We start from the raw sequence: 21,810 nt of genomic DNA on the forward strand, positions 1-21,810 counted from the left end.
AACAGATTTTTTTTTACCACTGAAAAGAATATTAGCCTGATACCATAGATGATGGTTAGGTCATTATAAACCATATATATATATATATATATATATATATATATATATACATACATATATATATACACTGGAACTCCCCTCAGAAATAAAAATTGCTCGTACTCATGTCCTGTAGCTAAGGACTTTGGGGAAGTGCAGTGACCACTCCCCTGGTTGCTTTTCTCTACAGTTTACAGATTAATTCACCAAGGATGTCTCGAAAAGGCGGGGCTGCTTGTTGTCGGGTGTGGCGTGACGACCGTGCCACTCGGAGTGTCTGGTGACGCAAAACAAGCGTCCCTCAGCAGCCTCACTATGACCCGCCCCCGCGAACCAGAAACAGCAGATAGTCTGACGGATAGCGCAGAAGACAGCGGGTTGGAGCTTCCCTGGGAAGTCGGGAGTCTGCCAGAGTCAACGCAGAACAACGCCATTTCATTAATAGCTGAGGAAACATCAAAGTGAAGCTACAGGTATGTTGCAAGCTACGGTTTTCGCTAATATTGTGTTTATTTCTTGTCCAAAGCTGCTTGTCCCGCTGTTAGAGTAGCTAAGCTCTTTACCCGGGCCTGGGAACGGCCCTCCGGACTAACCGGAAGAACGGAGCGACAGACCGAGTCGAGATTTCAGGAGAGAGGGAGGCCGGGTCATCAGCGAGACCGAGGCTCGTTGGGTCGGACGTCCACGCCTCCAAATGCGCTGAGAGTCCGCGAAAGAGCCGCAAACTTGGGCGTTACAGTCCGCATGTGTGTGGGTCACTTGTACGGCTGAGGACTTCGTCTGTGCGAACAGTTGGATCGGCCGGCTAACGGCAGTTGGCTAACGTTTGTGTTAGCTAGCTCATTCACAAAGCCCCTTACATATATAGTTACACGTGTATATATCTGTGTCAGAGCCCGGACTGTAGCCACTCAGACAGACAACCGTGCCGTTTTCTGTATTGTTTCAGCTGTTGTAGACACATCCAGACCACAGTTGAACCTCATGGTGAAACATTTTTTTCTAGTGATGTCGGTGAAGTGAGCTTGACGTCGACATGTGTTCCTCTTCTTTCGCTTTCATGGTTGATGTCATTATAACGTGTGACTTAGCATGAAGACGGACTAACTTAGCGTGGATGATTAGATCACATCTGCTTTTTCTGTGATTACAGGGTGTATCTGCAAACAACCCTTTCTTGCTGTAATATCAGCTGCCATTGCGTATTTTGGTTCAAGGCCCACGATTAGACATGACCTAGCCTGCTGGGACATGTAGTACCCAGCTATTTAGTGAATGCACTTAATAAATAGTGAAGTGACTTGATGAATATCCCTGTATCTCAAAAATAAGTAGAAAGTCTGTTTCTTATTACTGATACTTAAAATAAACACGTGTCTTGACAACTGCAGTAAGGGAGTGACTAAATATGTGACTGCATGTATAACTGTCTCATTTAGTTTGCTAAACTGTCTTTAAAGTCAACCTAAGAATGTATTTTTCAATCAAACAATCTCAAGTCGAGGTGCAACCAATAGAGAAACTATAGGTTGAAGTCCAGAAAGGTACCCCTGAGACCCTCTGTCATGTCAAGATGTCAGTTCTGTTCTGTCAGGGTTGCCTACTTCCTTGAAGTATGTTGAGAGACAGCTGCTACCATGATTTGAGCCAAGCCCTGCTAAGTATATTTGTAGATAAGCTCTTATCAAGGCCATCTTGGTTTTACCTGGTATATTATATGTAACATTCTCTCTCGAGTTTCTTTCTGGGCTTGTTACAATCTGACCAGGATCCTATTTGTTAATGTTTTCCAGCTGCCCATGCACTACTGTGCACTTTGATACATTCCCAAGTACTGATAATGGTGAATTATGATTTTGTTACCTTTACAATGTAGCTCTTCTGTTGAAAGAGCCATCATCCATTTGAATTGCTCTGAACTACATTATTTTTATTTACAACAAATAAATCTTTCTTTATCAAATATGATGCCATTAGTAAGTAATAGTTGCTCCATAATCTGATCTCCCAGTTGTCCCAGTATAGGCATAGAGTGACTGTCATCTTTGCATTTATTACTGCTTTCTTAATTTGTGTGTAAAACTGTTCCTACGATGTGTTTGTTACAAACACCTTACAAATTACAACTGATCCTATTTACTGGAGAGATTGTGCACATGCATCTGTGCTTTCCTGGGACATGGCTGTGTTTTTAGCACATTGGCAAGTAAAAAAAAATCTTAAGTCTTGAGTGCTGCATGACCTGGTTTCAGCAACTGTCTCGCTGCTTTTGGGGTCTGATAGTTATCAAGAGCTCCATCTCTGTCCATGTCTGCCAAATCAGCAGGCCTGCCCAGCCAAGTGACTAGATTCCTGGGAGCCAACTGCCCGAAAAGGCTTTGTCCTCCAGGATTATTTTGATGCTGGGACAGGCTCTTGCTGCACAAGAAAATTCATGCACCTTCCATTCTGAGGCCTGAAAGTTTAAAAAAAAAAAAAAAAAAAAAAAAAGCAAACAGGCCTCAGGTTTTTACACCACCTACTCCACCCATGCTTTATATGCCAAGAAGCAATGTTGCTTTATTTCGCAGCTTTATTTGGCCTGACACCAGAGTTTCCTGTAACATGCAATGAATGTGACATAAAAATAATTTTCTGATTTCTTAACCACTTGTTACTCATTGCACACATGGTGTGACTATGTAGTCCTTAGTGCACCATAGTTTCTTTATGTCTTTGCTGTTTGTTGATGGTAATTTCTTTCAATCTGTGGGATTGTTTTATAAAATCTCGAACTAGCCTGTATATTTTACATGTTTTTGCTCAGACGTGGTTTTTGCACAGATACAGCATGAGGCTATCTGATATGAAGCATAGAAAAATATGAAAACTATACCACTATAACTATAGTTTTTAAATTAGGGTCTGATTTTTTAAGTGTGTTTCTCATGACTTTTGTTAAACGCCTAGAATTGTAGTGGATATATGTTTTAGAGAAGAATTCTTGAATCTACTAGTAAGATCAGCTAAAATTGTGAAAGCTCTTTGAAAATGTTTATATAATAAACTCCAGTAAAATAGTTTCAAAATGTTATACAATCCAGACCTTTAAATTTATTCTCAGAGGGAAATCTTGGTGCTTAAAGGGCAACATTTTTTAAGATAATTTGTCAGTTATTAACAATCAAAACCAGTTTGGTTTATATTTTGTGGGCAGTGGAAGATGTGATGAGAGGTTTTTGAGGTGGCAGTAGTACAGCGACAATTTTACACTACTTGCCAATCCCCAGGAAGCTCTGCAGTGGAAAGTTATTCTTGAATGTATTATCATGGGTAATCTCTTTAATCTAAATTACTAAAGAGGTCTGATCTACGACGCTGAGTACTACACTACATTACTGACACAGATCTTGGGTATTGCTGAACTTGATGCCACTCACTGCCCCTCAGTACTCCTTATTGTTGGCAACACATTATTACTGTTATTTAGTACTAAGAGGTCCTCAGGTTTTGTAATAGATCTAATAAGGGATTGTTGTGTGTTAGTTTGCAAGACATAGTCTCTAGATTAACTGATTTTTCCGCACTCGAGTCATTATCGCACACATCCTAGATATTAACTTTATAAGGATTTATAATAAAAATACTGTTAATGCATACATACAAAGTAGAATGGAAAAGCTCCTTGTATCAAACAGCTAGGATAGAATTTATAATTACATTTGATGACTAGTCCCTAAAGATAGTTTAATTTGAGATTAAAATTATTATGGCTCTATTTCCATTGATTCAGCACTTCATTCATATAGTATAGAGGAGAAACATACTGTAGTTTCTAAGAATATGTTTACCAGATGTTAAACTGAAGTCTCAAAACCGCTTGACTCGATAAACTTAACTTGGGATCTCTTGTCTTATCTCTTGGCTTGAAGCAGATAGGGGCCAAACTGCAGCTGCAGCAGACCTCAGCAGGTGGCACTTCATGTGGGTGTATTTTTGCCTCTTGCAAATCCATCCTGATATGAGTTCAGAACACCACCTCCTTGTGGGGGCTGAGGGAAGGAAGTGATCAGATGAGACTTTTTTTTTTTTTTTTTTGCCCAGTCATTTCTCTGATGGCCTTTACCTTCTGTAATTTTTGCCACTTTAAACTGATGTGAAAATATTTGATGACTTTTTATTCTTTATTTTGGTTCTTACCACACCATGTTTCAAGTAGTTGTGTCTTATCCTCCATGAACGTATCTAGATGTAAAGAAGATGATAAGCTGATGCAGCTGGGGTAGAGTTGTCTAATTGGATCATATTACTAAGAGAGAACAGGGTGTTAGCAGGAGTCCTCCTACAAATGCACTCTCAGCACTATTGATGTACTAACACCTCCACCACCCATATTTTATACTTTCACCAGTTTACACATTACACTGTAGCACTCATGGTTAAGAGCAGTCGTTGACCTGCACATTACTATTGTCTTTGGAGCCCAAGGGTGATCAGAAGGACTTTTACTGTATAGATATGAGCCACAAGCCGAAATAACAGTTGAAGCTCTTATATCCTCGTGAGCTCTGGATTTGAGTAGCTTTTGCCAGTTGTCTACATTAGTATTAATAAGTTATCATAAAGTCTCACATATACAGTGTTGGCATGTTGTAAAAAAATGTTGGCAGATATATCTTATGATGTGAAATCAGGAATGTCTGGTTTCTAGCTGTTGCTGTTAACTGTATGCTAAGTGCTTGATACATCTTTCTTATGTGTTTCAGAATGGCAATGGATATCTATGACTCTCAGTACCTGCTCATCCTGGCCCCTTCCCTGGTCATCGCCCTTATGTTCCTCTTCTTCTGGCTTTTCATGAAGGAAACCTCCTATGATGAAGTCTTGGCCAGGCAGAAACGTGACCTTAAGCTGCCATCATCCAAGCCAGACACTCGTAAGAAGAATGAAAAGAAGAAAAGCAAGAAGAAAGAGAGTGTCAGTGGAGGTGGAGGTGGTGCAGAGTCTGAAGAGGACCTAAGGGAATTTGATTTGGCCGATGTTGCCAACAGCTCCGCTCTGGAGGTAGAGGAGGAACCTGCACCAGTGGCTACATCAGATCCTGCTCCATCTACGCCTACTCCTTATGTACCTGTTTTAGTGTCAACTGAGGCTCCCACCAGTCTGAGGGAGAGAAAGAAGAAGGAGAAAAAGGCCACCAAGGCTGCTGCCGCTACAGCTACAGCTATCTCTAGCCTCTCTGAGGAACCAGAAGTAAATGGTTCCAAGCCAGTCAGCCACAAGGCAGAGCCAGCTCTCTCTGTGAGCAAACAGTCCAGTCTGCCCTCTCCACAACTTGAGGTTCAAGTCCAGGTCCAAGTCTCCCAGGCTCCTCTCCAGGCACCACCCCAGGCACCTCCTCAGATCTCTGGGAAGAAAAAAGAGAAAAGGAAACAAAAAGCAGATTCCGGTGAGTAACCTAGTGTACAGTTTAAAATGGGTATGTTGCTTTGTGTTTGCTTCAGCAATGAAAATACTTACTTACAGTGAGATCAGATGTTGCATGAAGCTTAGAAATGTAGCCCAATAGTCTGAATGATGATTGAATACAATATTTTCATCACTCACAAGGCAGGCTGGCTGAAACTGATGTTCTCACGTTACATGTTCCTTTCCAGTGGATGACCAGCAGCCAGAGGTTAAAGCAGTGCAGGCTCCTGCACCAGTTAAAAAGGAAGCTCCTGTTGTGGCTGAAACCAAAGTTCTGGATGGTGCAACCCCAGTTGTTACCAGTGGCAAAAAGAAGAACTCTGCCAAGAAGCAGAAGACGGAGCCTGGTATTAATAATATAATTATCCCACATGCTAAATTTTAACTTGATTTCTTTATATCAGATTATGTGCCCATACCAAGCCTTGCACTTTTTAATCACCTTTTTTTTTTTTTTTTATCCAGTAGATGAAGCCCGAGTTGTAGCTGACTCAGCAGCTTCTGCCAACCACCAGGCAGCTCATAACGATGGTGTACCATCCAAAGGGTCTGGCAAGAAACAGAAGAATGAGACTGACAAAGGTATAGCTGCATGTAGCATTGCTTGATCCAGTCTTCCTATATCTATTGTATAACAATATAGTAACATGTTAGGTTGCATCTCTGATCTTGTTTTAACAGAGAATACTGAGGTGAAACTGAAGGAGCTCTTGTCCGGACTGTCCACCCTTCCTCTGTCAGATGCTGAGGCTGTCAGTGTGATGTCCCTCCTCCGACAGAAAAGTCCTAATGTCTTGGATTCCTGGCACAAAGTAAGAGATTACTCATATTCTGAATAAGGTGTTACAAGTGGTATATCACACTGTTATATAGGAAACCTGTTATTTGTAGTTGTAGTTCTTAATATATGTTTCACCACCAGTCTGCAGCCAGCCCTGACCCAGCTGCCCAGGAACGTGAACGACTTCTTACAACTCTTCAGGAAGAGGCCTCCATTGCTAAAGACAAAGTGAAACAGCTCAGCCAGGTCTGAATTTCAGTGTTTTGCCTAATTATTAATAAGCTTTGTTTACATCTTATTCTCCATACCTCAGGTGCTAATCTTTTTGCTACAGCAAAGGTCTTACCTGCCTTGTGTTTTTGTGTGAACTTGTGTTTTAGGAGCTTCAGGTTGAGAAGCAAAAGACAGGCCGAGTGGAGGCCATGATGAGAGAGCAACGTGGAGCCATGGAGAAAGAACTGGGGAACATGCAAGCCAAAGCACAAGGCAGCTTCCAGGAGCTCCAGAACATGCAGATAAAGGTGTGGGCTTCTATTTCTTACCTAAGTACTGATGATGATGATGATGAATTGAAATGAAAAAATTAAGAGCTCTTCTCAAGGCTGCCCTGATACTTAATCCTATCGTTTTTATATAGTTTCAACAAGTGAGGGAGCAGCATGATGCCCAGGTCAGTCGACTGCAGCAGGAGAACAGCATTTTAAGGGACGCGGTCAGCTCTGCCACCAACCAGATGGAGAGCAAGTCAGTGCTATTTCAGTTTACTGTCATTTTTACTCAGACTTCCCAATTATGACATTATTCTGTATTTCTGCATTTGTGGTCCACAGTAAAGGAGAGATGCAGCTCTTTGTGCAATGTGAAATGCCCTGTAAAAGCTACTTGTAGTTTAATTTATTAACATTTCCCACAATAATCTTCTGTCAACCTCTCTCGCATCACTCATTTGTGCTCATGTGCATGTGTCTTTTGATAGGAATTCAGCAGAGCTAAACAAACTGCGGTCTGAGTACGCCGGTCTGATGAAAGAGCTGGCAGATAACAACAGCAAGCTGCAGCAGGAGGAGCACCAGAGGAAGTCACTGGAGGTCAGCTACAAGCAGAACGTGTCCCAGCTGGAGGTACGCTAATCCAGATGCACAATGTGTTTATTTAGGCTATGCCTGGGTTTCCCCAGCTGAAACAAAAATTAACTGAGCTCTACAAAACCTGGACATTCCACACAGCTTCAAATCTGGTTAGTGGGTGTGGCAGCATTACTAAGGAAGTGATAATATATTGTATTGCCTAGAGAGGATTGTGGAGAATAGAAACTGGGCTGGGAGGACTGTATTGGCTTGGGAGGTTGGAATGTTTGAGGCTTTGTGCTGTGTATAAACAATACTTAGACACTCAGATCAGCCTTTCCTGTCTTTTCATTGACCACAATCAGCGATGGAAATACAGTGCCAAGAAATTTATGTGAACCTTTTTGGAATTTCAGGTTTTTGGGTTCATTTGTCACAAAATGTGCTCTGATCTTTATCTAAGTCAAGAGTATTAACCAATATAATGTGCCTAAAGTAAAAACCTCACATTGAAACTGGAAAAAGAGTGTGAACCCTTTTATTAATGACCTCAAAAAGCTAAGGAAGCTAAGCTTGAAGTCAGGTGTTAGCATTAGATAAGAAAATTAGTTTGGAGGAGTGGACTAGAAGTTGGGTGGTGCAACAGGACAATGACCCAAAACACACAATAGAATGGCTTCAGAAAAAAATCCTTTTGCCTTTTGGAGTCAAGTCAGAGCCCAGACCTCAACCCAATAAAGATGCTAGTGAATGCCTTTAAGAGAGCCACACACACGAGACGTCCAAAGAATATGGCAGAGCTAAAGCAGTTTTGCCTGGAAGAATGGGCTAAAATTCCTCCTGAACGATGTGCTGGTCTAATCCACAGCTACACAAAGCACCTGGTTGAGGTTATTGCTGCCGGGGGCGGGGGGCTTTAGAGATGTACAGTCTAGAAAAGCTTTAGCAGCTTTAGCACTTTAGACTCGCCCTGCTTATAGCTGGGTGAATTCTGGGGGAAGTGATTTGTTTGTCGTTTCTAGAAGCTCAAGCTCAAGTACTAGTGAAGTAGTGGTTTTATTTAACACTACTGGGCTTAGGGTGTTCTAATTCCCTTTCAGACAATATATGCTAAAATGTTATAAACCTTCTGTACTAGTATCATGTGTGGGAGAAGTGCGTTCACAAAGTTGCCTGTACCTCTGAATCCTAAGGCCCAACTGCAGGATGCTAAGCGACGCTGGGAAGAACTGCAGAGCTATATCCACAGTGTCAACACTGAGAGGGAGAAGATGCAAGCCTCAAAGCAAGGTAAAGAAAGATAAGATAAAACTGAAACATTATCTTGTAGATCCTAACAAAATAAAGGTGTTTGTTTTTAAAATCTTCAACAAATTAATATTTGTGTATGTGTGGGTGTAGAGCTTCACAGCCAGCTGCTGGCGATAGAGACTGAGATGAACAACAAGAATAAGGAGATTCAGACACTACACAGCAGCCTGGCTGAAACCGTGGTCTCTAAGGAGCGTCTGGAGCAGAGAGTATTGGAGCTTATGGAGATGTCCAAGCACAGTATGCCTGATGACTCACTGCAGGCCCAGGTTCAGGTGAGGCACAACTACTTAAAGTAGTTGAGAATCACGAATGAGAGTCCATGACAATGTGTATCTCCTCTTGATTCAGAAATGTAGCTGGATTGGGTGGATTATATTAAATGGATGGACTTCTTAAAACACATTTTAGTACTGTAGTGTTGATTTCATGTTGCAAAATCAATTTCTCTGAAACAGAGCAACACACACCTCTTGGATTCACTAACTGTTTGTTTTTAACAGGAACTTATGAATGAAAATAAAAGTCTTCAGGTCCAGAATGACAAACTGCAAGGCCAGATCTCTTCACAGGTATATGGGTCAACCTCACTCGGAATAAGATGCAGAATAAGTGTCACTGTAGGCTAATGACATTTCTTGTCTTCCCATTTAGGCCAATCATGTCTCCCACATAGAAGAGCTTCAGAAGCTGTAAGAAATATTTTTTTTACCTATTCACAAAATGTAATTTGTAAATTGCTGACAATACAACTCACAACTCTCCCCTGTCCCGTCCAGATTGTCTGAAAAGGAATTGCAGAGGAAGAGTCTGGAGGATTCTTTAAATGCTGAGAGGAGTAGCGGGGCCAGTAGAGAAACTAACATGCAGGTATAGTCACATGTTTTATCTGCAATACAACAACTCATTGTGCTTCAATATGGATTGACAGCAATTCTCCCATAAAGAGAAACATGATACATGTGCAGATACCTTGGGGTCAAATACTAAATGAATATAATTCATGTCAATATTATGACATTATTCCTGTCTTTTCTCCACTGCAGGCCTTGCACAATGATAATTTGTCACTGAAGGCAGATGTTCAGAAACTGCAGGCACAGATTTCTGATCAGGTTAGCTGTGTTCCTTTTAAGCTGGTTTTCCACAAAAAAGGCTTCTATGTATTTGTGTGTTTTTCGGTTTGACTGCTCGCTGTCTCTTACTATCTGCCTTTGACTCTCCCATGCAGACTGCCTCTCAGCTGGCTTTGGACCAGTACCAGAAGAGGTGGGTGTGAAAGCTGGAACATAGTTTGAATACATCTGCCGGTTAGGCTTGTTACACCATGTCCACAATACTAATAGTCCGTAAACAGTAAGTGTCACTAACATTTATTAAACATTGCTTTCTTCCCTGTCAGTGTTCAAGAGAAAGAGGAGAATATGAAAACAGTAGAAGGTCTGTTGGAGAAGGGGTTGATTGAGGTGGCCAACAAGGAAGAGGAACTCAAGGTATCTGCTTTCTCTGATTTGAAAAAGACAAGCAAGGGTAGCAAATGCTGGGGGAAAAAAACACTCTCTCTCAGACACTCGCACACATTTGACTGATATCAGCATCCTCTCAGTGACTCGGCATTTCACTGTCTGTGTAATCACAATCCCTACTGGACTAAAGTGTTGAAGTCATTTATTTCCCTTATCCAGGCTGTAAGACGAGAGAACGAGGCACTAAAACAAGAAATGGTGGATCTTAAGAGAAAAGAAGCAGAACAGGTGAGTTGGTCCAATATTTGTTTTAAAACAAAAGTCCCCTGAGTTTTGCATTTTATTCTGTGTTCATTTGTTTTCATTTATTTTATTTTCTCATTACAGGCAACATCAGCATCAATAGTGGAGGAACTCCAGAGCAAGTAAGATCAGTCAACTTGACTTTGCCATTTATAGATTATGATAATGTTCATAGTTCACAACACACTAAGGATTTTTTAATGTCCATTAGAAATCGTAGTCACTTGACTTCAGTTTCTCTAACTCTACTCATAAATGGCAGCAGTTTTGTCATCTATCTGATATGGGAAAATAAAAAATGCAAGTCATAATTACATGTTATGGAAACAAAGGTTACTACTTATTTGTAACTGTCAATAACAACACATTTGTGTGACTTTATGCAGTTCTGAGTAATAAACCCTTGTTTCTCTGTACTGTAGAATCCAGGAGAAGGATGTGAAGCTCAAATCAATGGAACAGAGTTTACAGGCTGCACAAGACAGCAGCTCTGCCAAAGAGAAGACAGTTGAGGTCTGGGCTTTTCTGAATCAATGAATTACTGAGTTGCACATTTCACAAGAGCTCAGATGCTTTACTTGCCTTTTTAACATTGTACTGTCCTACTTTGAACTCTTGGCTAAAGCAGTTTTTGTTTCAAAGGCTCTGGAACTGCAATTGGCTGCCATGAAGGCAGACATGGAGCACCTGAAGCAGAAGGAAAACCCTGAAGAGTTGACCCGTTCTGCTGCCCAGCTCCAAGAACTCCAGGCTCAGTGAGTGAGCTAACATGTCTTTATACATTTCTCCAGCTTAGCCCTTTTTTTCAGGCTAATGATGAGCATATCTGACCTACAGGCTGGCGACAAAAAAACAGGAGATTCAGACACTGCGGGCTGAGTTGGAGACAAAGAGTAAAGAACTGAATGAAAAGATGGTGCAGGCTCAGCAACAGGTGAGGATCTAAATGGGAAGGAAGGATAAATTAAATAAATGTAATATTTTGTCCAAATTATTATTTAAAATTAATATAAATAATTTGAACTATAAATTTATTATTTAAATGACAGGGTGATATTGTAACGCTTAAATTGTGTATTTATGTATGTAATGTATGAGCTGTACACATAATGTCTGATATATTGAATTGGCTGATACTGAACTTTAATTTAAAAAGTATGTAAATTTAAATCTTTGTCTTGTTGGTAGATTAATAAGAGATTAAATTCATATTACTGAGTCCCAATTTCAATTGTCTTTCTTTCCCCTGCTCACATAGCAGTTGCACACAGCAGTGCCAAGCCCAGAGCTGCTTACAGCGTGAGTAGTGTTGCATGCTTTATCATAATATGCATATTTTTTGCACACAATTCCTTTTTACAGCCCCCTTAAATACATAGTTATGGTCATAACAAGTGTTTTTATCTGTCAGGTTGTCTGAGAAGGAGAGGCAGGTCTCAGATCTGCAGGGTGAGCTGGCTGAGCTGAGGGACTCCCTGGATCTTCATAGGAAGAAGAACAATGTAGGTTTTCTACAGTGATGAACTGAACTATATAATTCCAGTAACTGCTCTGATCTAGCCCTGCGAGACATCATCTCCCTCTCCACCTCCCTTGTGTGGCACACAAAAACGCTCCCCTCACACTGGAGTCACACACTGCATACTCCATATTCCCTGTTGCCCACTTCCACTTAGCCTCACTTGCTTTGCTTTTTGCCCTTTAACAAAGCAGATTAATAAAAAAAAAAAAAAAGAGAGAGAGACATTTTTCTCTAGCTAAGGTTGTGTTTATACACATCAGTACAGATGTCTGTTTTGATTTGGATTGCTTAAGCTGAGCATTGCATAACAGGGCTTCCAGCCTACTCTTGTTATGCTCGCTGTTGGCCATGACTGTTTCAGCAAGCTTGTGGTCTTGATTCAGAGTAAAAAAAAAAAAAAACTCACCTAGCTTTTATTTTCGAGTGAGGACTATTTGATTCAAAAAGCATATGGATTTGGACAATTTTCACTTCTATACATTAATTAAATGTCTCAAAACAGTATTACCTTAATTTGAATTTGCTTTTACCTACACAATGTGCAAGCCAGAAACTCTGAAGGCAGTAGGCACATATTTATTTTTAGCGATTGGAGCATGGGTTAAAAGCAGAGTGTAGTAATTTTAAAATGAGAAATGCATTCGGTTTGTTTTTACTCTACCAGTTTGTATTTGAGGGTCATGAATGCATTATCCCTGAGGCCGAACTGAAAGTAGTATCTCTCTGGAACTGACCAAAACAGGAGCTTCGGGAGAAAAACTGGAGTGCAATGGAAGCTTTGTCAGCCACCGAGTCCATGCTTCAAGGGAAACTCAGCAAAGCTGTCAAGGTTCGACACCCCACCTCAGTCTGCTTCACTCTAGTTCCAATCTGATGCACCCACCCCTCCCAAAAAAATGCTGCCATAATTGACCCAGTGAGATTTCTTTTCCACCATCATCCATAACAAGCTGCATACTCATTTACCTCACTCTTGCCCCTTTCCTGTTTGTTTGGCCTCAAGCTTTAAATTGGCTGCGTGCTGAGCTGCTGAACTATGCTACTCCCTTTGGGACTCACAGACTTTGTTAGTTTAACAAATATTGGTTTCTTTGGCAGATTCAGTTTTGCTTTAAACTCTGAGATATGAAAGAATTCTCCTTGCTTAAAACTCGGCTTGATGCTTGGAAATGAGTGTGCAGTGACCTAGAAATGATTTCACTAGACGTCATTAGATTGAGATTCATGGTAATCATTTTGCAGTTTCCTGTCTTTCTGTCATGTGACTCATTTCTAGCATGTTTTTCCCTTCATTCAGCTTTGTGACATCCATACTGTCAATATGATCAGTTCAGTGAAAATCATAAAAAATTCACTCTGATTTGAATCCAATATATTCTTTGCAAGTAGGTGTGATCAGTCTAAACTCGTAATGAATATACAGCTCTCCTTGTTTCCATGTTTCTCAGTGCTCTGTATTTACAATTAAAACATATTTGTGCATCACCAAGAAGAACATGTGTAACTTAATGTAAAGCCAAATACACAGTATATTGGATGCACTTGCAGGTAATTTTGTGTAGATATAGTGGGCTACCAGATAGCTGTTGTAGTCACAGTTCCAGTGACATGAGTGTATTTTTGCTGTCTCGCCCCTACAGTAGAGAAGGTTACATGCTGAACCATCAGCACAGCAGCTGCTCTTCTGCCATATGAGTACAGTAGAAAGCACCTTCTCAGAGCTGAGCCAGGGAGTTCCTTGGCAGTTGTTGTGCACTGTCAATGCATGCTGGTTATATTCAACTAATTTCAGAGCTGCCTTGTGACACAGTGCGTTAATATGAATAGTGCTTACAGTGCCAGCTGGCTAGTACTTGGCATACATTCTCCCTTCAGGCCTCAGAATGACAGTTGTGTGATGGTGTCCTATTGTGGGAAGGCTGAATGCTACCTTTTCATTTGAGTAGTTTTAAGGTATTTTATACAATTTCATGAAATGCAGATTGATGTATTTGTGGCTTTAGAAGGATTTTAGCATGTGTTACTGTGACTGACACTTGGTGTAGGTGTGGCCTGTTTTAAGATGCTGACTGTTTGTGTAAACTATGTGTTTATCTCTGATGCCCTACAGGTATGAGTTTTAAATGCTCAAAGAATCATTCCTGTGACTTGACAAATGAAGTGATTACCGGTTTAAAGTGGAAAAACTGTATGTTAGTACGAGGAAGATGAAAAGGTTGTGGTCATACTGTATCCTCTGACATGACTACTGGGTCATGTCTTCGAATTGACATATTCTTATTTGAGTCGGTTCTCAATCTTTTCCATCACTGTCTTCCACTTACCTTTTAGGAGAATCAGACAGCACTGGCAGTGTGTCAGGCTGAGTGTCGAGATGTTCTGCACAGACTTTTGCCCCATGTGCCTCTGCCTGCTGAACAGGTAAGGACGATACAGAGTTTTTACCTCCATGCAAATTGTTTTTAAATACCATTACTCCATCACACTCATCTCATGGGTCATATTGCTTCACTAAAGTTTCTCTATAATCTTTACCACCTCCCCTTCCTACTAGAACCATCAAGAGTGGCTTCACAGATTTGAGAGGTCAGTAGCTGAAAATGCAGCTGTGCAATCCACCCCTGCATCAGGGGACTCTGAGGTAAATATATCTAAATGTTAAATTGAATATTATGTTTTTGTTTTTGTTATTTTAAACCGAGGTCAACATCAAATGCTGTTCTTAACAGGAATTGGCTGATAAGCTGAAAGATGCGGAGGAAACTCAAAGGATTCTACAGAAAGACTGTGAGACGTACAAGAAGGTTTTGGCAGAGACGGTGAGATAGTGTTTTTTTTTTTTTGTTTTGTTTTGGGGTTTTGTTTTGTTTTTTTGTCTGTGTGTATTTATAGTTGCACTGTTTTAAAGTATGTCAGAACTGGACTGACATTCCCACTGTGTCCACAGGAGGGCATCTTGCAGCGCCTTCAAAGCAGCGTGGAGCAGGAGGAGTCTCGTTGGAGGGTGAAGCTGGAGGTATCACAGGGAGAGCTCAGAGAAGTACGTATTTTGGTTTATCAGGAAACCACTCCAAGACTTTATATCAGTGAAGTGCTATCTCAATGCACCTGTGCTTCATTAATTGCATCATTTAACTCCCTCTTTTTATTAGATGAGCCAGAAAGTCACAGCTCTGGAGCAGGAGGTTGAGAGACTAACTGATGGAGCAGAGTTGGAAAATGTTAGTCCTCTTGAAACACATCCCTAATTAACACTTAGATTTGTCCTTCAAATCTCAAACATTCTACCATGTTTAACCTAGGTTTATCTCAGAGATAAATATATCTGACTCTGTTTTGTACTGTAGCTGAAAAGAGAAAAGCAGCACTTGGAGTCTGAGTTGGAGAGGGCGGAGCGCGAGAGTGCCACCTATGTGACGGAGGTCAGAGAGGTGAGCAGAAACTGATCGACTTCCTACCGTCTTACTTGGATCCTCAGACATTTCATAGTGCTCCTCCTCCTGTGGTAAAAGGATGAGCTCTGTTATGTCAATTTTTGTTCATGCTGTGTTTTTTCTGTTAAGATATTTGACATCCTCTACACTATTTATTTGGGGCATATTAAATCCACATATCACAGACCTTACATTTTGGTGAACTAGTTATACCCATGCTTCACATTGCTCTAGCAATTACTTAGTCAAGACTAACTTAATAAACTGCCTTTGGTAATTTACAGTTATGCACTGCAGATCCTATGCCTTATTTATAACTAAATTGATCTGCTGAATAGTACAAATTCACCTTTTATAGAGGCCTTACTGCTTGAACTGCTCACCATAGACCTTGTGTTAGTGATGTTGTCTTGAATAAACTTCCAGACTCCAATTAAACACATGATCTCGAACTTAATTTCAGCTCAAAGATCTGTTGACTGAATTGCAGACCAGGCTTGATGGCTCATATACAGAGGCTATCAGACAGAATGAGGAGCTGAATTTGGTAAGAGCTGCTAACCCTCTAGCTAGAGCTCCTTTTGAAACCTGTCATTATCGCACTCGGCAGTGGGTCTACATTTAATACCAAAGGACAGGGTTCTCCACCTTCTGCAACTGTGGGTCATCATCCATAACCTAGTCAACATACTTTTTCAACCTCTAATTTCCCAGATTTACAACCTAGAACTGTGACTTTGTCAAGTAGCAGTTAGTAGGGCACTTGTCTACCAACCCTAGATTGGTGGTTTGACTCCCCTTTAATTATTTTAAGTGTTGAGTGAAAATAAAAAAATAAGTTTTTGAAACACAGCTGTCTACATTCTACTGTCCCTGAAGACCTCCCCATTCCTGCAGCTGTGAGAAATGGTCATTCATGGGTGTACTCCGTGACTAAAAATCAATTATTTTTCTCTATCTTTTCCCTTTGCTGCTGTCCTCTATGTGGAGGAGTTGAGCCCTGCCCACACTCACAAAGGGGAGAGGCTGCAGCATAGACACTGAAACTGTTAATCTCACTCACTGCTCTTTTAAAGTGCTAATAAAATGCATCCCAGTGAGTCACTCGCACTGATGTGATCAAAAGAAAATTTCACATTCATGTGCAGTAATTTTCAGGCACGTGAAGTTCTCCCAAAGTAGACTGTAGATTCATCTACATACATTCTTTAGTTAATTGACCTGCATTAGCACAGACATCGTCCAATGCCAATTAATTTGAGATGTCAAACATCAGCCCAATTAATCAACCAATCATTTGGCTGGTTACTAGCAAAAATCCGATGTTGTGAATGATGACTTGCTTCACACTCACGGGTACTTACAGAACTAATGATTCTCTCTCAGCACTGGCACTCCACTTCGTCGTTTTCTGGCATCTAACAAATGGCTTAATAGTCAACATGCACTCCTTCTGTAGAAGCCTACCTAGCTACCTACCTATACCTATCTACACCTAGAGTCTCTCTTAAGCCTCATCCAAACCTTGTTTGTTTTTTCTCATTGTCTCTGTCTTGCCATAAAGTCACTGGAGAAAACTTCTTTCATGCACATTTTAGCCACTAGTTCAGACAGCACCATCAAAAACATGGCCTCCTGCTTAATTACAGTAACTTCACCCAGGCAACCTCATAGTTGTCAAGCTTTTGCTGCAACTGACTGGGTGACTAAATTATATTGTTTATGGAAAAATGACTGCAGCAGAGATGCCACAGTTGTTAAACCATGTTTTCAGAAGTATCAGTGTCAGTTTGTTGGATAAGCCTCTAAATATGTGCAGCCATTTGCACCCTACAAAACACCCTTTTCAATTTGATCATGACCATAGTAGGACAAGCAAAAACTGCTGATTCTCTGAAGGAATTTAATGTAAGCAATGTTGGAAGGAGACTTTGAACAAATGTCCTTTTGCAACATGACATGCATAACTTCCAAATAATGCCAGTGAATTATCAGCAGGAATGTGTCCTTGGAAAGCTGTCATATGATGTAGAGCATGTGCTGAATGCTTGTTCTGATTTCAGCTGAAAACTCAGCTCACTGAGACTTTGTCCAAGCTGGAGGCAGAAGAGAACGAGAGGCAAAACGTGGCTGGTGACTTGTACAAAGTAAGTGTGATTTTTTACATTTTATTACTGTTGACACAAGTCCAACTTCAGGCCACACTGTTAACAATTGTAATTGCTCCTTCAACAGGCCCAACAGTCCCTTGATCTGATCCAGGGGGAGCTCTCAAAAGTCACCAACACTGATGACCTGATAGAAAATAGCAGCCTATCGTCACAGAGGGTAAGCGTCTGGAGCAATATGGGTGTTGTCACATTTGTAATGTACAGCTTTGCATGCATGGTAATTAGGTGCTTACGCTGAGCTCTGAACCAGACATTTTGTCTGAGACAGGAGGAGATTGACAGGAAGGAGAAAGTTACGGCAGGACTGAACCAAACTGTTAGAGAACTGCAGCAGCTGCTACAAGCCGTCAGCCGGCAACTCACCAAGGCACAGGAAGCGGTAAGGCTGGAGTGCTGTTCTTGCCACCAAGTACTATCACATAGAACCAAAGTGCTTTGTGTGTAAACTCTGGAAATGGCACCTTTGTTATTTTCTCCAGGAGGCTGACAAAGATCTGCCCAGGGTATAGTGAGAGGTAGATGGACTCCCACGCAGCCACCCCGGCTGCACTACAGAGACTACATTTGACCTTTGGTGTCATCCCTACCACCATTACACCATACTGTCACACCCAGCCACCTCCTTCCTCTTTACCTCCCTCACATCACCTGTGCTGTAAGCAGCCTCTAACTAACTGTGGCAGAGGCACTGGCAAACCACTCCCTGTCTCTCAATAGGACACAAGGGAGTAGGCAGAGGTTACTGTTAATTCCAAACACTCCAGTCACTGTACCAAAATACATACTGCTCCACTCCCACCACATTCCTCACCTTCAGCAGCATCACCAGTTATTTTTTATTCTAAACTTAAAGATTACATCCAGTTTAATCAAAACTGTGTGGCAACCATTCCTCTGTTTAAAACACCTGTATTTTTCATTGATATCCTCTTTGAATACTTCAGTAGTTTTTATTTGTCTCAAGAGGGCAGTGATACAAATTTCCGACTTGACTAAAGAAACTTGGGGTTTTCAGCCTTTTTTTTTCATAACTTAAAGATATGTATTGTTTAAATGTACGAGTTACGTCCTGCTGAAATACACTATGTTGTTGATTTGTTCGCCTCCTGACCAGAAAACTATCACAAACTGTGCATCACATGAATTCATAGCTCCATGTATACCGTGGCTTAGTATTGGGTGTGAGAAGGGAGATCAGAAGGGGTCTCAGAGTATCAGAAGGGTCACTACGTGACTAACTATGGAGATGAATGGACATACTGTAGTCAAGTTTGCACTGCAGCTCCAGAAAGAAAGGAGTCTGTGACCCTGGCTGTGCATTGAGGCGAGGTCAACAGTGTAGAGACTTTTAATCCTACTGCAACTACTAGGAATAAGCGTCCTATATCATCTGTAATCAACACTCGCTATATTGTTGCTAAGTTCATTAACACTGAAGATTTTGTTCTTTTTGTAACAGGTGATGTTAATAAAAGGGATGCTTGATAAATCTGCTTTGTGTCCTGTCATTTACTTTTCCTCTACTGCAAATCCTTGTGTTTACCACAATGGGGCAGCGCACATCCTCATTTGAAATTTCAACTTTGAAAGAACATTAAATTCTTTTATTTTTCTAATTTGTGAGGTAAAATATTAATCTTCCAAATACCTGTAGTACTACATTTTCAGGTGTGTTGTATGCCAATAGCCTCACACACAACCTCTATTATAGAACATTTGGAGTGTGTCAAGCTGCCTGTGATCACAACATGCTGTATAATCACTCACAACAGGAGACTTTCCCAGGTCCTTTGTAAGTTTTTAAAAACATTAGCTTAAATAACTTACAAGTGACAACTCTTGACTTTGTTGTAATGAAAGCACATGATTGCTGTTACATGACACTCTGGGTGGAATATATGATAAAATATGCCCCCACAGTCAGGGCAAGTATTCACAGATATGAGTGTCATTTTGAAAAGATATATTCAGGTTCTGTGTGAGCGGACCTGGCTTTACTTTGGGTTAACTGCACAGAAAGTGCTTTTGCATGTTAAGAGGCCTTCGAAACAACAGAACTGTTGTGCTGGCAGGGGGGTCAGTCCAGGGGCGCTAGCAAAATGGGATCAGCACATTTCTCACATTCTACCACAGTATCACGCTACAGTCAGCTGATTGGAGATCTGACTTTACCATCATGTAAACAAATGGCGCTGCATCTTCAAACTATTTGTCATGTGGATTTCAGATCATGTGCAGTTTGTGTTCTCCTTGCCTTATAAAGTGTGTACTTTCCTGAAAAAGCTGGCATGTCATTCTTTCTGAGTAAATGACTGATGAATGATTTACAGGATGTGTGGAGGAAACCTGAGATAAATCTGCATGAGGCAGCACTCAATCATACACGTACGAACAATCTCATGACTTCCTTAGAAAGTCTGACGTGTTAAGTCTGCCAAAGAGCAGTGAGGAAGTTGATGGGTGCTTTTTTTCTCCTATGCCATTGTTCACACGGTTATCTCGATTGCACAATTGGGTTTGTGGCAGTAAACCTCTGCACGCTTCTTGCCTGGAAACATTTGACTCCTCCTCCTAAACATAGATCTGCACTCACACCACACCAGCGCAACTTCAGCAAAGCAGCCCACTCCCTGCATCTGCTCTCCATCAGTGTGGTATGTGCTAGAGAGCCTTTGATCCCCACCCCTCTTTCAACTCGACTGTGTGTATGCATGTGTGCATTGGGGAGGGTGAGAGACACAGAAAAGGCTGTAGTACTATTTTACACAGACAATGCCTAGTGGATGAAAGCAAAGTAGAAAGGAGACAGTGACACAAAAAAGCAGTAAACATTCATTATACCGACAGCTTTAAGGCCAGCCCCTAGGCTTGTAGTTAAAGGAGCTTGCAGCTTGATCCTTGTGCACAACTGCTGAAGAAGCTGGAGTTCATGCCTCTGTACTATTAATGGACAAGTACAAGTTTGTGCCGCTATGAAAGGAACTAACTAATGCTGTAGATTAATCTGAGACGTATTGCTTACAAATGGAAAAACATATCAATGCTGTATGTCACTCTACTTGAGAATTGCAGTAAATGGGCGTGGGGAACCTAGTAAGTAACCTTATGTGCCCCAGTGACCTCCACTACCTTTTGTTTTTGTGTCAAGTGTTATTGCAGTTTGAAACTGAACACCAGTTCAAACAAAAGGCCATAACTACAGAGGGAGTAGGAACAGTGAGGGCCTTCCAGTCGTACTCATTCTTGTGAAAACACGACAGAGGTAGTAAAGTGTTTATGAGGCTGCTAGAGAAATGGCACATTCACCTGAAAAGCGTGAGAACAACTGAACGTGGGATATAGAAAGGGGTGACACTGAAAACTGAAAGTTCTTGACATGCTCACGTCAAGTGTTGTGAAAATCTGTGAGCAGTTTCTCAAATGGTACATTTACTGTATCATTAAAAAAAAAAAGAATACTTAGCGATAAAATTATTATTAGACTTATTTGGATCACACAGTATTATGAAACCATGTGATTAATTAGAAGTTACAGATCTAACAAGCAAAGATGAAAACAATAAATCTTGACAAGAGCATGGGATAAGAAACAGGAGCAGGGGTAATGTGGGAATAAAACTCCCAGGCATGCAGATAAATTGTGATGTTGTTAGATAACATAATAGATCACATGTATTATCCAACTGTAATAAAGACATGATCAAATAAAGCCACTGAAAGGATGTGGCTTTCATCAACAAAATCATCTCTGAATATTATCTCTGGAAACGTGTGATAACAATTATTTTGTGCTTCCCACTATCACTTCAGCTGCATATAGAGGATTGCGGTTAATAATATCGTGTGATTGTTCAGACACTTTACTGAAACGGAAGCGAGGACTGAAATGTTTGCACACGGATGATATCACCTAAGTGTGCAAAGCCTTATTCTCGTTAGACACCGGAAACTGGAAAGTTTGTAAACACATCAGAAAAGGCACGGCCCCTTTAAGAATCCCCAGCTTCGAGTCTTTGTTTACATAACAGACGGCGCAACCCATGGTCCGTGCGAGGGTGGACAACAAATCGGTTACACCTTTGGGTCGATAATGTTGTTCACGCAAGATCGAATCCAACTCGATGTAGTTTCAGGTGACACATTATATAACTTTAAATAAGTGCATACGACACAGGTGAGTCAGACGCACATATTGAAGCAGAGAGTTAGCACGGAGCCCCCCCTACACAAAGTCGAGAACAGAGAGTGGTACGTCCCGGCCCTGCTGC

General features: G+C 41.0%; 1 protein-coding gene across 4 annotated transcripts; it reads left to right on the top strand.

The window, feature by feature from the left end:
- The first annotated feature begins 355 nt into the window (after positions 1-355).
- ktn1 (kinectin 1) lies at positions 356-19,035 on the top strand. Of its 4 annotated transcripts, none has more exons than XM_026354584.1 (36): positions 356-512; positions 4,785-5,467; positions 5,676-5,834; positions 5,953-6,069; positions 6,169-6,299; positions 6,410-6,514; positions 6,649-6,789; positions 6,906-7,012; positions 7,245-7,389; positions 8,529-8,625; positions 8,737-8,921; positions 9,150-9,218; positions 9,301-9,338; positions 9,426-9,516; positions 9,693-9,761; positions 9,878-9,915; positions 10,049-10,139; positions 10,332-10,400; positions 10,500-10,537; positions 10,838-10,928; positions 11,058-11,170; positions 11,253-11,349; positions 11,674-11,714; positions 11,827-11,917; positions 12,680-12,766; positions 14,269-14,358; positions 14,492-14,578; positions 14,667-14,756; positions 14,885-14,977; positions 15,090-15,158; positions 15,285-15,368; positions 15,835-15,918; positions 17,435-17,518; positions 17,607-17,699; positions 17,811-17,921; positions 18,022-19,035. In XM_026354584.1, the coding sequence occupies exons 2-36, from the start codon at positions 4,786-4,788 to the stop codon at positions 18,049-18,051; spliced, it is 3,807 nt and encodes a 1,268-aa protein (XP_026210369.1). In that variant the 5' UTR covers positions 356-512; position 4,785; the 3' UTR covers positions 18,052-19,035. The 4 variants fall into 4 exon arrangements, with proteins under 4 accessions (XP_026210369.1, XP_026210370.1, XP_026210371.1 ...); XM_026354585.1 differs by having other exon boundaries at positions 11,677-11,714; XM_026354586.1 differs by lacking the exon at positions 15,835-15,918.
- The last annotated feature ends 2,775 nt before the right edge of the window (positions 19,036-21,810 follow it).

Source organism: Anabas testudineus, chromosome 12, assembly GCF_900324465.2.
Source record: "Anabas testudineus chromosome 12, fAnaTes1.2, whole genome shotgun sequence".
NCBI lineage: Eukaryota > Metazoa > Chordata > Actinopteri > Anabantiformes > Anabantidae > Anabas > Anabas testudineus.